Source organism: Heteronotia binoei, chromosome 10 (assembly GCF_032191835.1).
Source record: "Heteronotia binoei isolate CCM8104 ecotype False Entrance Well chromosome 10, APGP_CSIRO_Hbin_v1, whole genome shotgun sequence".
Lineage (NCBI taxonomy): Eukaryota > Metazoa > Chordata > Lepidosauria > Squamata > Gekkonidae > Heteronotia > Heteronotia binoei.
In genome coordinates, this window is record NC_083232.1 from 52871155 (window position 1) to 52887549 (window position 16395).

Consider the following 16395-nt stretch of genomic DNA (forward strand, 5'->3'; position numbering starts at 1 on the left):
CTTTGCTCTCTCTATGCAGATTTGTGGTGAATGCAGTTTTCTGAACTGGAACTATAACACAGAACAGAACAATGAATGGTCACTGGAAAACTCAAACCATAAAGGAAACATCCAAACCCGGTAAAACTGATATTTTTAGTTGTTTACTAGTATATTGATAGCTCCACTACTTCCTGCTTATGATGTCTTCAAATGCAAAACAAAAAAAATGAACCTTTTAAATTTTAAACTGAGAGCATGAAACTTTATCCTGTAACAGTCTTAATTTGTAGTATGCATGAATGTTTTTAATAAAAAGGTGTTTTGGAGATCTTTTATGCATAGAATCACCATAAGTCAGAAACAACATGAGGGAACCATAAGTCAGAAGCAACATGAGGGAACCATAAGTCAGAAGCAACATGAGCAACACACACATTATTTGCTTTGTCAGGTCCCCTAGGTGACTAAATTGTGCTAAAAACAATGCAAAGCCTAATGCTGATCCCTTGTACCAGAATTTCACAATTCTGTAAATTGCGACTTTGAAACCTGTATGAAGCTTTATTGAAGTTAGTATGTTCTCATTATTTAAAAAAGGTAAAGGTAGTCCCCTGTGCAACTACCAATCATTTCCAACTCTGGGGTGACGGCGCATCACAACGTTTTCACGGCAGATTTTTTTACAGGGTGGTTTGCCATTGCCTTCCCCAGATTATTCCCCAGTAATAATTCTCATTATTACAGGCCACATTTATAAAACTATCTTACTTAAGTCACATTTAGATAGCAAACTGATCTGTTTTCATAATCTAGTTGTAAGTGAAATACTTGATTTGCATTTAGATAGCAAATTGATCTGTTGTCATAATATAGTGGTAAAGTGAAATACAGGGCAGGCAGGTTCAATGGACTTGTTTTTCCAGAGGCAATTTTTGCATGTGGCAAGGGTTCTTCTTAATAGATTTGGGTAGTCAAAGAAGCTGAGGCAAGATACCTTGGCAACACAAATATATCTTACTTACAGGAAAGAAAACAAGCCACAGCATATGTAAGATCAGTTTCTTACATCTCTTTTGGTTGCTGAGGTGGCTTTCTACAGCAACAACTGTTCCCAGCCACTCCAGGTCTCCAATCAAGCCCCCTTGCTACTGCCATCTCTTCCTCTTTAATCCTTTATAACCTGCCTAAGTGCAGCTTTCTTTGTGTGAACATCACCCAGCAATCATGCAGAGGTTAGTTCTAGTGCCTGCACCTGACACCCCCTTATTAGGAAGGCCGAAGTCTAGGAGGAAGTGACCCTGCAGCCACTTTGATGGAACCTGGCTGCCAGTATGCTCTAAGCCAAGAGCAAGTTACCTGAGAATACTGTACCCAACCCCACTTCAAGGGGGTTCTTCTGCTGATGACACTACCTGCTGTTCCTGCAGCAATTAATCAATAAGAGGCTGTCATGCAGAAAGTAGATGTGAGATACTTTCAGTCGCTACATGGGAAAATGTAGAATCTACCCTGTATGCATTTTCCCATGTTAATGTCCAGATACACATCTTCCTGTGTGAGGATATTATACAGCCACTATTGGAAAGTAGCAAAGCCTTATTTTATGCTGATGCAACAGCAGATGGGGTTAATTTAGTTTACCGAACTGTGTGACTACTTCTTGTCACAGAGCCTTTTGATTGCCTTGTTCTGTAACACAATTTGATATGCACCAATTATAATGTAGAATGATTTGCCTGCAGTTAAAATATGATAAACATTCTCAAATGACATCGGTAACGAATTACTTTTGCCTTTTATGTCTTCTTTATACTGTGTTCTCAGAATATTTTTGCTCGTTAAACACTGGATTGTATTGTTTGAAATGTTTGCATTTGAACACCTTGATCCTAAAATGCCAACCTGTGTATAAATGAATAGAGAAGTAAATCTCAGTGTCATTGGTGGGGGGAGGTATTTTTTAAATGGGGCTTCCTCTCAGTTTTGTATAGAATGCCATTCTCAGTGAAGCCAGTGCTACTTACTGGTATATTTAAGGTCCAGAACTTGAATCTGCAGAACAAGTAAACAGTACCTGAAGCTTATAGGTGCCTTGAATTGCAACCCTACTTATCCTGCTTTCTCATCAACAGAGCATCCAGACAATGCCTATGACAACCCTGCTTTCCAGTTGGATGAAATGGTTGCACAAAAGTAGGTTTTCCATAAGCTGTTTGAGATATTTGTGCTTAAAATGACTTCCACTAATCTATTTTTTTCCTGCATAAATCTCTTTAGAAAGAAAAATGCAGAGTCTAATAAAAAGAAGAAGAAGATGGTTGGATTTTTCCAGTTGGTTAGTGTGTGATCTGTTTATTTTTTTTCCTCATCACTTTTATGGGCCAGTTCACATGTTTTCTCCAGCACACCTGTATGTAGTGAAATCAAAAGCATCTTTCCAACCTGCTTACATAACTGCACACAGGAAGGTAACCCATGGGAGGTTACATGCTTATTTGAATGTGGGATTTCCCTTAAACCTGCCTCTCTTTTTTTAGCATCCTTGGCTATTCAGAGATCCTGCATTCAAACAATTCTGGGATCTTCTTGTTTGGTGGTTACTGTCTACCATAGTCTGAGAGCAGTGGGGAAAGATTGAGGAAGAAGTACATGAGCTCAGATCCCACTCCTGATCCTTCAGGTTTCATTTCTTTATTTTTTAAAAAATTAAAATGTAATATGCAAATACCTCTCTCTTTTTTCATCATAATACCAATTCAACAAGTTCAGTGATAACTCTGGAATTTATATGGCTCTAACTGGGCCTCAGACTGAATGCCAGTCAAGTGAGCAGTCAACAACCTTGTCCCCACCCCAAGTGAGCAGAAGGCTGGAGAGAACGGTACAGTTACCAATTTTGGGCTAGGAAATTCCTGGAGATTTGGGGGTGAAGTTTTTTTGGGGGGAGGTAGGTCAGCAGGGATATGATGCCATAGAGTCTGTCCTCCAAAGCTATCATTTTCTCCAGGTGAACATGATAAAGAAGAGGAGTTGGTTTTTTATATCCTGCTGAACTTCACCTTTGTTACCTTGTCTTCAGAATCAGTTTTTGTAGACACCAGACCTTCTTTGCCTCTCTCTCTCTCTCTCTCTCTCTCTCTCTCTCTCTCTCTCCCCCTCTCCCTCTCCCTCTCTCTCTCACTCCCCCTCCCTCCCTCTGTCCCTCCCTCCATTCCCACTCTACAATTTACCAGGGCAGAATCTTCCCTGTGGCTTTAACACCAAGCTTTCTCAAGTTTCTGTCAGTGTAGCTGTTATGCTTGTCACTTTTCATCCCTGTTGTCTGTCAGTTTACCATTCCCTCTCTGAATTCTCAGATGTCGATTGCTTATAATAGCCTACAATTCAGTCTGTGTTTTGGCCATCCCACACACAGATTCACGCCCCTGCACAATTTAGCTTCATAACATACACATTTGTACTTCTGCTTATGTGAACCTCTGTGATCCTGATGATTATTTTATTTAATCTTTTGAAATACCACCTGTTACTCAAATTTTTCATTATTTGAATGTTTGGACTTTTCTCAGATGCTTAAATACATGACTATGGTTCTCTTCCACAATGTCTTCTGTATTTTACCAGTTTTTCTTTGTATTGATCTAGTTCAGTTTTGCAGACTCACTAGATATTCTTTTAATGCTACTGGGCATCATCACAGCTGCAGCAGTTGGACTTGGGCAGCCTTCTGTTATCATTATTTTTGGACAGATCACAAACAGCTTTGTGGCAACTGGCCAAAATGTGTCTACAAGTAAGTCACTAAACTTACCAAAATAAGTTAAGAAAACTGGAAGATAACAGTTCAGATTTTTAGACAGAGGCTGAACAGCAAATTAGCATGTAACATGATTAAGATATTTTAAGATATGCAAGGATAAAACAAGAATAACCAGTTTATATGGTCAACAGTTGTTTGGATTTATTTAAGAGGAAACAACAGTGAAGGAATATCTATGTCAAAATAGGAGATAAATGTGTAAAAGTATTTCTAATTGTGGGAAGTTTACTGAAACTTCGTTGCTCCTCCCCATTTGTCTCCTCTCAAGCATGGAGGTAACAAATAGAATTATTTTCTTTGTTGGGGTAGGGTGCAGTTCTATGACAGAGAGATGCATTTCAGTTTTCATTGCATTACTTTACAATCACCATACCAACATATAAAAGTTATCTGTGACTTGTGACAGTTTATATTGAAAAAAATGTTGTTAGGTTTTAAGTTGCTACTGGACTTTTATTTTGCTACAAGATATTAACACTACAATAACTACTGTTGAATCTTTTTTCTTAAAGGAAAATATTAATTTGATTGAATAAAGGGCTGCTTTAGAGAAGGTTGCAAAACATGTGCAGAAGATTTCTCATTGGCAAATGATCAGCTGCTATGAAAGTTGTGTGTGATCTAGAAGTTCCAAACCCTACACACTTAAACCTGTGGTTCTCTATTTTTTTCTCCCCAGAATTCTAAGTGGTGGCTTACATGCACTGATGTTTTTTTTATCTACATGGGGCCCAACTGTTGGCTGTTAGATATAGTGATGGTTTTTCTACAATTGCAGGACCATATAAAAATGCCATGTTGACATTGTGTTTGAAAACAGTTTGCAATACATTTTTCAACTATACTCTTGCTACCATTTATTTTATAGATGGGAATAATTCAGAGTGTCCAGCTGGTGCAACAAGTATAGAAGCCGACATGACCACGTAAGTTCCCATACAGTTATTATTTTGAGAAGTTATAACTTTATCTTGCTATAAAGGCAAATTTTGTTTTTGTCTTTCAGTGTATGATTACAATCACACTCCTTTTTTCAGTATACTAATGTGTTCAACAGAATGCTGCTTATTTTAGCTGTTAATGTCTTCATCAGGTTTGCTTACTACTATGTTGGACTTGGTTGTGGTGTGTTGCTCCTCAGCTCCATTCAGGTCTGGGCCTTTTTGACTAGTGCTGCAAGACAAACAGCAAGGATACGTGATAAATTCTTTTTTGCTGTTCTTCACCAAGAGATGGCCTGGTTTGATACCATCCGCATTGGAACACTGAATACCAGACTTACTGAGTAAGAAATTTCTATTCTGCTGTTGGGGATGGGGTATGGAAGGAAGTAACTGTCTTCTGTCTGGAGGATACCTAGCCAGATTTTGTGGGTCTATCTGCCAAATCCAGCTAGAGACTTGGAACCACATAAAAGGTGATTGCCACTCCTGTATGTCTAAATAGTTGGTGAGCTGCATGCATTGTATGTGCTCTTTTCCTTCCTGATCTGCTAGAGATATGCATGTGGATCACTTTTGAAGTGGTAAAAATTCTGCCAAAAGAAAACAGAAGGGCTGCATCAATTACAGAGATTTTAGAAAATAGGGTCACTGATGGACACACTGAATTCTTGAAGGTCTTATTTGTCTCATTAAGTTCAACAGAAAGCAAACTTATGCATATGTTGCCAGAGTTCTCTTCTTTTATAAAGAAAACAGTTGTGGGCTATCTCTTGTTTATGAAATCTGCCATTGGGTCTCATGTACTGGTTCTATGGGAATGCCATATTGTTTGGGAAATTGTGGATATAGGAAGGGTTTATGAACTATAGAAAGAGAAAATTTCTCCCGCAACATAGAAGAATGCATGCATGGATTCTTCCTTTTATTAAAAAAAAAAAAGGAAAATATTCACGTGAGATGAGGGTACCCCTATGTATGCTTTAGACCTCCAGTATTCATAGGAAATAGCTAGGTTGAGGCACACATCTGTAATCTGCAATGGTAATTATTTGGGATTAGGCTGATTTGGTGAGGCATAGTTCCAATGTCACTCTAGGTTCAAATGCCTCAATTTGTCTTTTTTTTTAACAATAACCAAAGTCATGGTGTCACCCAAATGATCCATATGCATATGTAAGTCACCTAGGGTTGCCAAGTCCAATTAAAGAAAAATCTGGGGACTTTGGGGGCGGAGCCAGGAAACATTGGGGTGGAGCCAGGAACAAGGATGTGACAAGTATAATTGAACTCCAAGGGAGTTCTGGCCATCACATTTAAAGGGACAGCACGCCTTTTTAAATGCCTTTCTTCCATAGGAAATAATTAAGAATAGGGGCACCATCTTTTGGGGCTCATAGAATTGGACCTTCTGGTCCAATTGTTTTGAAACTTGGGGTGTATTTTGGGGAGAGGCACTAGATGCTATACTAAAAATCTGGTGCCTCTACCTCAAAAAATAGCCCCCCCCAGAGCCCCCAATACCCACGGATCAATTCCCTATTATTCCCTATGGGAATCGTTCTCCATAGGGAATAATAGAGTGCCTAGTAGACATTTCCCTCCCCTCCCCCCCGCTTTCTGACGACCCTGGGGATTGGCAACCCTAGGTCCACCAGCGGGGCCAGGATAACAGAGGCTGTGGAAGAGAGGGCCATCAGTAGCTGTGAGTTGACATGGGCAAATGGAACCTCTGTAGATAGAGAGAGAGTACCCGCTGGAACACCAAACACCACGAAACCTAAGAAAACACACAGAACATTGCAGCCTTATCGCATGGCCCTAGCTCAGTTTACTAAGTGGGACTTACTTGGGGAGGCGCTGGGTTGCCAGCTCCAGGTCGGGAAACCCCTGAAGCTTTGGAGGCAGAGCTTGTTAAGGACACAGACCAGGGGGGGGGGGATGCAAGCCATGCCCTCGAGGGCGCCCACCCTCCTCCAAAGCTGCCGTCTTTTCCCGGTGGGGGCGGGGCTCCCTGCAGCCAGGAGCTCCGTGGCCATTCCAGGAGCTCTCCAGGCCTCACTTGGAGAAAGGTAGCCCTCCCGAGCGGGCCCCTGGCTGCGGGGAGGGTGTCTCCCAGGCCCGGAAGGAAAGGAGGGAGGCCGAGGTGCTTTGCCTGCGGGCTCCCCAGAAAGGCAGGCACTTGCTGGAGGGCTGGCCGGGCTGCGGTCGGTGGCGCTGGGGCTGCCCGCCTCCTTCTCCTCGGGGCCGTGCGCAGGCAGGGCAGGGCAGAGAGGGCCATGGGGCAAGGGCAGCAGTGCAGGGCCCGCCTGGTGGGAGCCCCGCCGCCTTACCCTCCTTGACGCCGGGCAGCTTGGACTGGTTGATGCCGATTTCGGCCATGGCGGCGCCCGCAGCTCCTCACCTGGCGTCGGGGCTCCTCCGGAGCAAGGAAGGCTGCAAGTGAGGCAGCCGCTGCCTGTGCCCCGTCGCCCTCCTCGTGAGCAAGACGCCGCTGCAGCCGCGCCAGCTTCCCTCCCTCCCTCCGGGGACAGCCGGCGCTCCACCACCAGGGCGCGGAAGAGCCCCCAGCCAGCCGGGCTGAGGTGGGAAGGAAGCTGCGTGGCCGCCACCCAAGAGAAAAGGACTCCAAGAGGGAGCGCTGAGCTCCAGCCCACCCCGCTGGCGCGGCGCGAGACCTTGGTCGGCAGCCAGAACCCAGCCAGAGGCCTGCTCGCCCTCGGCTTGGCTCGGGCAGGTGGGAAGGGCCGCCATTTCCCCCCCGCTTTCCAGATGTTTGGGGAGCGGGGGGAGGAGGCTCCAAATCGGGGGTCCCCCGCCCAGGCGGGGGATTTGGGAACCCTAAAGTCACCCACAGGAGGGTCATCCTTTAACATGTCAAGAGCCTATATACAGGTGCAGTCAGGGCAATTATTATTGGGACCTTCTGCCAGGTATACACCAGCATCCAATATTTAATCCAATGCCTTATATGAGTATGCAGGTTCTTAGAAATTAAGAAAATGGATAGCAAAGGAAATTAGCAAACAGCATACAAAAACACACAGAGATTAAATAAAAGTTCTGTAAATCCTAGCTTTTACTAAATCCTAGCCTTAAAAAGTTACTAATATAAAGGAAGGATAAGGTGGTGGGATACAAAGGAAGAAAACGTATGAATCTATCCACTGAGTGGAATCCAAGAAGGTTTGTTGGAATAAATTGGTGAGAGCAGGGTAGGAAAGCAGAGCACAGTCTTTGGGGGTTGCCTGTCTTGGATAGCAGGGCCAAAGCAGAGTCATGCACACATTTCCACTTTGCACTCCCAAATGAGGGTTTGGAGCTAGTTGCAGGAATCTGGTATTAAGATGGGACCCAGCAGCTAGAACAAAATGCTGGGCATTCTCAGGGCTTCCTTTATATTACTTTAGAATGATAGGAGATTAAGTCGATGTGAGTGAATATGTCCATTTCCAAGCAAATTTCCAGTTACTTTTCTTTCTCCCTTTGAAATAGAGGATTGGCTTCATTGCTCTGAGATCTCCCTTCTTCCTCTCAGATTAAAGAGATACATACTTTTCTAATATTCCAAAGCTTGGGTAAGGTCAAATAAATAAATAAATAAAAAGAATTTGTAGGCCTTCTGGAAGATCTATGGGGGGCCTCCCTTTGAAGCAGGGGCAGCCCAGCCTGAGTGAGTCATGGAAAGCGTATTCGGGCATGGGGAGGTGGAGGGAGGCAGGTGGGGGAAGGTGGGTGCAGGGAGGTGGTGGGTGCAGTGAGAGAGGGTGCCTCATGGCACTCCTAGGCCAAGTGGCACCCAAGGCGGCCACCTACTTGGCCTACTCCCATGCGCCAGCCCTGTGTGTTGTGTTTTCATGCCACTGTTCTCTTCTGACTTGCTGATAAGTCCCTGTGGCTGATTCTCACTCTCTGTGTATAAAGAGAATGGATCTGTTGCTTCCATCTCAATTTTTGAATCCCAGGATGTCTCCAGAAGGAAAAGGAAAAAAGAAACTGGGTTGGTGGGTGAGGCGTTCCTCCAGTAATAATCAGATAATAGAATTTGTGCATGAAATATGACACATTTATTGTGCCTTAAAAGGAAAGGTCCCCTGTGCAGGCACCAGTCGTTTCCAACTCTGGGATGACGTTGCTTTCACAACGTTTTCACGGCAGACTTTTTACAGGGTGGTTTGCCATTGCCTTCCCCAGTCTTTTACACTTTCCCCCCAGGAAGCTGGGTACCCATTTTACCGACCTCAGAAAGATGGAAGACTGAGTCAACCCTGGGCCGGCTACCTGAATCCAGCTTCCGCCGGAATCGAACTCAGGTCGTGAGCAGAGAGTTCAGACCACAGTACTGCAGTACTGCTGCTTTACCACTCTGTGCCTTAGAGCTTCAGTAAATGTGATGAGATTCTCCAAAGAAAGATAATGTTCGTATAGTTATGTATTGTAAGAATAATTATTATGAAACCTGAAGAAAATGGGATGAAATACATTAGACTTGAGAGACTTATGAGACTAATTTTGTGTCCACATAAACCCCCCCCCCTACAATGGCACCTAGTTTTTTGGGTCACTGCGTGACAGAGTGTCGGACTGGATGGGCCACTAGCCTAATCCAACATAGCTTCTCTTATGTTCTTATCCATCATTTTTTCTCCTTTGATTGCAGTGATATTAATACGATTCAAGAAGGCATTGGAGACAAGATCAGTTTAATAGTCCAGTTTTCTTCGACTTTTGTGGCGGGGATTATCATAGGATTTGTGCATGGATGGAAGCTTACTCTTGTGATTTTAGCTGTTAGCCCTCTTATTGCTGCATCTGGGGCTGTGTGGTCGTATGTAAGTTGATGAAGCTACTAGTGATAATTCATTAAGTTACACCATTTAAATCCCATGTGCTGTGTTTTCTTTTAAGAGAAAGTAATATCATTTTTTAGCATATGCATTTTTAAAGAGAATGTTTAGCCAGTCATTTTACTAAAATCCATGTCATCACTTTTGGTATAGAAAGCTAATCAGGAGATGGTTACTTCTCTGCACAGAGAATTACATGTGCAGCCAAATTCATATGTGTGAAAATGGGGCTTATGCAGTGCTAGAATTAAGGCATATCACCAAAAGATGTTTCTGATTTCTTATCATACACAGTAACTTTATTCATATAAGGGGAATTAACAGTCTCTAAACTTTGGTGATTTTTCTTTACATTTTCTAGCTTCTGTCCCATCTAACTACTAAAGAGCTGACAGCTTATGCTAAAGCAGGTGCTGTTGCAGAAGAAATCTTGTCTGCCATCAGGACTGTTACTGCTTTTAATGGACAGAAGAAAGCTACTGCGAGGTAAAATCCTGTGGGTACATATGTATGCAGGCTATGTATAACAGCTGCATAAATGTAAGCAAGCAAACCTGTGTAGAAGTGTACATTTTATCCTATATTTCCAAAAACTGAATGAAGCATTCTCCAAGGAGAAATTATCATCCCTCCCAGCCAGCATATAAATGTAACCTTTCAGGGTAGACTTGCCTATCAAGTTTATGTAGTGGGGAAGGAGTGCACAATAGCCTTATAAAGTGTGTGCTTCTTCCCCATCAGTGGGAATCTCTGGCATATGAAGAATAGGCTTATCTGTGGTGGTTGGTAGAAATATTTATAAAACTGTTTCAGTTGCCATGGATGTGCCCAGCACATGCCTTTGTTGTTGTATGTTAGATAAACATTTAAAAGATTCTTCCATGTTACCAGTCTGGAGGATCATATGTATTCACACAGCGCATCATATCCCTGTGAGCAAAGTTTACCATAACTCATATTGTGCCTCTGTTCATCCATGTTGTTAGCAGTGCTCCCTCCAAGCTGAGTTAGTGTGAGATAGCTCACAGTTTTTTAGTACCCAACTCACACATGTTTGTTGTAGCTCAGGAAAAATGACATTAAGAGCAAACTATGCAGTAGCTCACAAATTTAATGCCAGTCGCTCACAAGACTCCACAGCTTAGAGGGAGTATTGGTGGTTAGTAGTAACAAAGGCAGAAAGTAGTGTGGAGTGTACAGGTTGAGCATCTTGCAGCCTTCATCACAGGGAATGTTGTACTTTCCAGCACACTTGCTGCAAAAAAATGAATCTATATATTGAGCGGAGGGAACTAACATGTAATTCACACTGCTCAAAGATGTTGCATGATTGGGGAAGTGTTTATCAAACTGTAATTGTGGAACCAAAAGTCAAAGCAAACATCTGAATTAGAACATTTTGGCTCTGTTTTTAGGTATGATGCAAACCTAGAAGAAGCTAAGATTGTTGGAATGAAAAAAGCCATCACCACCAATGCTTCTTTGGGTATCACCCAGTTTCTTATATATGCATGCTATGCACTTGCCTTTTGGTATGGAACTAAACTCGTACAGGAGGAGCCAAAGACATATGACATTGGGAAAGTGTTAATTGTAAGTTTAGTTGTTCTACTTAATGCAGACTTTAAAATATGGTCTTGGGACTCCAAACACAAGTAAAAGTTTCATTTGGATTGAAGGTTAGGGATCCAGCCTATATAAGCACTGCTCAGTTTTTTATGTACAACTGTTGGCTATTGAAATGGATATTCCTTAAAGAAAAGCATAGTTAAGTAAACCAGCAACTCCACACAGTTACAATGAAAAAGAGATGTGTGGAGGGAGTGGACAAGAAGAAGATAGAAGATGATATTGGATTTATATCCCGCCCTCCACTCCGAAGAGTCTCAGAGCGGCTCACAGTCTCCTCTACCTTCCTCCCCCACAACAGACACCCTGTGAGGTGGGTGGGGCTGGAGAGGGCTCTCACAGCAGCTGCCCTTTCAAGGACAACCTCTGCCAGAGCTATGGCTGACCCAAGGCCATTCCAGCAGATGCAAGTGGAGGAGTGGGGAATCAAACCCGGTTCTCCCAGATAAGAGTCCGCACACTTAACCACTACACCAAACTGGCTCTCTGACAGGGAAAAGCTTTTCTTCCTTTCCCCATAATACTAGAACCTGGGTCATCCACTGAAGCTGAATTGGAAAGTCAGGACAGACAAAAACAAGTACACAGCATAATATAGCTAATTTGTGGAACTCACTACCACAGGATGTGGTCATGGCTGCCAACTTGGGAGACTTTAAAACAGGATTGGACAAATTCATTGAATCTATCAATGACTCCTAGTCTTAATGGATATCTACTTCCTCCAATACCGGAGGCACTATGACTCTTTGTATCTGTTGTATCTAGGCAAGAGAATACTGTTGCAATTGTGAACTTGGGGCCCTCCGAACAAAAATTTTGGGTATGGGGCTAGGTGGACCTTTGGTTTGATCCAGCATGGTGGTTTTGATGTTCTTAAATAAATAACCATACCATGTAGTGTTAGGTGGAAATTAATTGTATTGTAAATAAAACCCCAATGTATCCATGGCTACTGTGCTGTGGGCTGGTTCAAACAGGCATATGATATGATAATGAAGCAGTAGAGGCAGCTGAATGGTCATTGTGTGAACAGAATGCTGAGCTAGATGGACCGAGGCCTGTATGCATAGGGATGCCCGTGAGGTCCAGCCCCACCCCCTGCAAACAACCTGGCACCCTCCCCAAACAGCTGTGCCTCCCCCCCTTACCCCTCTCTGTGAAACACCTGCACAGCTTGCTAGGGAAGGGGAAGTATGTCTCAACTTATACTTGGCTTCTTTCAGTGTGATCGTAACATCTTTGGGCTTTGACTTGCCTCCAGAAGTTCGATAGAAGCCATCGCAGGAGGCAACCTGGGGTTTGCTTTTAAATGCAGAGTGGGAGGAAAGAGGTACAACAGCTGTTAAGAGTAAAGCTGCTTCAGGAGGTGCAAGACAAAGATCCTATCTTTGGTCTCCTTTCAGACTGCCTGCAAAGGTGGGGGGGGTGTACGAAAGGGAGGGAATGCGAATAGCCCATGGCACCGGGGTTAAGGGACTTCTTAAGGGCGTATTGTCCTGCTGCTGTTGCTAGCTAGCCAACAGAACCAGATTGTGTCTGTAAAACCTCAAGGAGCTTTCCCAGTTTCTTCAGCAACACTTGCCAGACCGGGGTTAGGTTTTAATTCCAGAGTAGTGCATAATATGCAGTCCAGGGATCTGGGGTTAGGTTTTGAATCCAGAGCAGTGCATAATGCTTCAGAGAGAATACAACACCCAAGCATAAATCCTAACTTTTCTTTATTATTTCCAGACTGCCACAGGTGCTGCTTCTTCCCTCCCCACACATTTTAACCTGTCACCTCTTACCTAGCCATGTCTCTCCTTCTCCATATTTCCCTAACAACAACAACCCTGTGATGTAGTCAACTCCACTGTACTAAACTGCCCCCTTGGAGACTCCCTAACAATTTCTTTTCTGCATACAGGGCTGAGAGGACCTTTGGTTTGATCCAGCATGGCTCTTCTTATGTTCGTAAATAAATAATCATACCATATACTGCTAGGTGGAAATCAATTGTATTGTAAATAATACCCCAGTGAATCCATGGCTACTTTGCTAAGGACTAATTTACACATGCATATGACATGGTAATGAAGCAGCAGAACCCTGAAGTGGAAAAATGGGTTTCATCATTGCATGTAAATATTCCTTCGCATAAAAAGTTCTCTGCAGATAGAAAACCAGTACAATACAATAGTTCTATCCCCTACTCTTCTCTAGTGTTGGTTTTCTTTTGCAGGGAGTTCTGTAAGCCAAGGCTATTCTGCCATCTCAGAAGATCTCAGTTGTCTTTCTATTACATAACTTCTTGGCATATGCGGACCAGGCCTAATTCTCTCTGGTTTCTCTCTTTTAAGGTTTCCAAAGAAAAGAGAATGTATAACTGGATTGAAAGGAGATACAAACTTGCTGAAAAAAATTGAATAACAATGCTGTATAGTTTGTTCTACTTGTCTTTTTTTTTTTTTAGGGGACATTTTTGGACTTATAATAACTGAATTGCTGCATTAACTGATGGAAAATCATATATAATTTTTTCCCTGTAGGTATTCTTTTCTGTGCTGATTGGAGTATTTTCAATTGGACAAGCATCCCCGAATCTGGAAAGTCTGGCAAATGCTCGTGGAGCAGCCTATGAGGTCTATAAAATTATCAATAAGGTATTTATTGGCCAAGATACATCAGATGGTTTTGACACATTGCAAGAACAATGTGCATACTAAAAGAAATAGAGCAAAGTCTTGATAATGGTGATTACTTTGAGCATCTAGATGCACGTTCATTAACTCATAAGGAGTTATGTTCTTTCCCTGAATGTGGATAAACATTTGTTACCTGCCAAACTCAACAAGATCTCTAAGAGGGAATCAGAGGTTTCTCCGGTAAGACCATCTGTAATCTGGCTGCCAAGCATGCATAAGCATGTGTGTTCCCTGTTTTGCTAGCAGTATGATTTTTATCTCTTACCTCCTTTAACAACCTTGCAGTGTTCACAGCCTTAGTTGCTTAAAGGAACATTGTTGTTCTTTTCAGGATAACTTAAACATGACCTAGGTGAAAGTGATTCAGGAAGATGTGCAAAAGGCAGAGCTAAGTGGGTCACATGGGGATTGTACTCTCCTCCATGAAGGGGACCAGCCTCCACTCATCTTCTTGTATTCTTTTTTTTTTAACTCATTCTTTTAATGCAAGCTGTCATGACACGCATATGTCAAGAGCCAGTGCTGTGAACTGGTCCTACTAAATTCTGGGACATGCAAGTTTAAAGCCTTACTCAGTGGTGAAGTCTATGGGGTGATATTTGGCCAGTGTCTTTCATCCTTCACCTAACGCACAGGGTTGCTGTGAGAAGAGAGGAAAGCCATTCCCCACTGAGTTTCTTGGAGGAATGGTTGGATGAAAGTGGGTTGACAGATGGATAATGAAAAGTCTAGTCTGGGACAAATCAGTACATTAGTTGCCATACACCCACTCGCCCACTCTGGATACAACCCAGATTGTAACTTACTTGCAAATGTCTTTCCAGCCCCGGGCCATAGATAGCAGCTCCAAAGAAGGATTCAAACCAGACACACTAAGAGGAAAGATTGAATTCAAGAATGTCCATTTTAGCTACCCTTCCAGGCCAGATACTCAAGTAAGTTTTTTCTTTCTTTCATCTTTCTGGAGGGGCAGTTGTTTGTGTGCAGGGAGTGTAATGGTCCTACTCTGTGTAACAAAAGGGAAAGTGCTGATAGTTTAAATGACCAATTTGTTTCAAGATATATTCCTTTCAAATATTGTTGGTGATTACAAATAAATATTTGCATCTGGTTAAGAATATATAATGTTCTGAATGTCTTATATGTTGAGTCAAAACTTTGGTCTATCAAGATCAGTATTGTTTACTCTGACTGGCAACTGCTCTCCAGGATCTGAGGTCTTTTACATTGCCTCCTGATTTAGTCTTTTAACTGGAAATGCCAGGGATTGCACCTGGGACCTTCTGGAGGCAAAACAGATGCTCCGCCACTGAACTACAGCACCCCTGATAAAATGTGGTGGTTACTTCTGTCCATTTTAGGGTGTCATTGATTACCCAAGCTGGCTTGGCTTGGAGAAGTGATTTAAAGAAACAAATGCTTTCTCCAAGCTGGCTGATAGGGCAGTGGGGGCTTCAAGAGCCACACAATATGTGTGAAAGAGCCACATGTGACTCCCGAGCCACAGTTTGGTCACCACTGTGTTTAAAATAATTTATTATATTGTAATAGCACATTATCATTTGTTATTAAAAATTAATACATATACATTACATTTTCTCCATCCCTCCCCTCTTTTGGTGACCCCCAGCAGTGCATTTTGTTAAAAAACTAATAAACTTTATCTATTAAATAATCTTACTTCATCAAAAAGAAAGAAGAAAGAAAAAACCATAGGTTATAATTGTAATCCATTTTCATTGTAGTCCTTTAGTCATTAACAAAAAGGAAAAAAAATGAAAAAGATGTATTCTAATAATCACTTTTTTACTATAATCCATTTAAAGTTTCTTTAGAGATTAACCATTGTCAAAAATCGCCAAATACCCTTTAACGTTCCATTGTTTTTCAACATACTTTTGGAACTTTCCCCACTTATTTTTAAACTTCTCTAAATCTTGTTCTTTTAAGATTCTTGTAAGCTTGTCCATTTCACTCCAAAGCATAACTTTTAAAGTCCACTCCCACCTTTCTGGCATTTTGTCTTGTTTCCACATCTGCGCATATAATGTCTGTGCAGCTGAAAGCATATACCAAATTATCGTTCTATCTTGTTTTAAAAATGTTTCCATTTGTAATCCCAACAGAAAAATGTCTGGTGCCTTCTTAATATTATATCCCAAAATTTTTCGAAATCTCTTGCTGAATCATTTGCCAAAATTGTTTTGCCTTTCCACAAGTCCACCACATATGGTAGAAAGATCCTTCTTGGTTTTTATATTTCCAACATCTATCCGACACCTGATTGTTCATTTTTGCCAATTTTTGAAGTGTCATGTACCACCTATATAACATCTTAAAGCAATTTTCCTTAATTTTATAACATGTAGATACTTTCATAGAGTTCTTTCATAATTGTTCCCATGACTCCATCTGTATTTCTTTATTTATATTTATCGCCCATTCTATCATTTGTGATTTAACTACTTCATTTTCCGTAGACCATTTCA

At 42.0% G+C, this 16395-nt stretch overlaps 1 protein-coding gene across 1 annotated transcript in view; it reads left to right on the top strand.

The window, feature by feature from the left end:
• The first annotated feature begins 2268 nt into the window (after positions 1 to 2268).
• Positions 2269 to 16395, top strand: part of ABCB5 (ATP binding cassette subfamily B member 5) — a 57697-nt gene continuing 43570 nt past the window's right edge. The window contains 9 exon segments of the mRNA XM_060247702.1: positions 2269 to 2317; positions 3628 to 3775; positions 4671 to 4728; positions 4896 to 5087; positions 9404 to 9575; positions 9952 to 10076; positions 11006 to 11183; positions 13751 to 13864; positions 14731 to 14841. Of these exon segments, the coding sequence (XP_060103685.1) occupies positions 2297 to 2317; positions 3628 to 3775; positions 4671 to 4728; positions 4896 to 5087; positions 9404 to 9575; positions 9952 to 10076; positions 11006 to 11183; positions 13751 to 13864; positions 14731 to 14841 (1119 nt within the window). The 5' untranslated portion in view covers positions 2269 to 2296.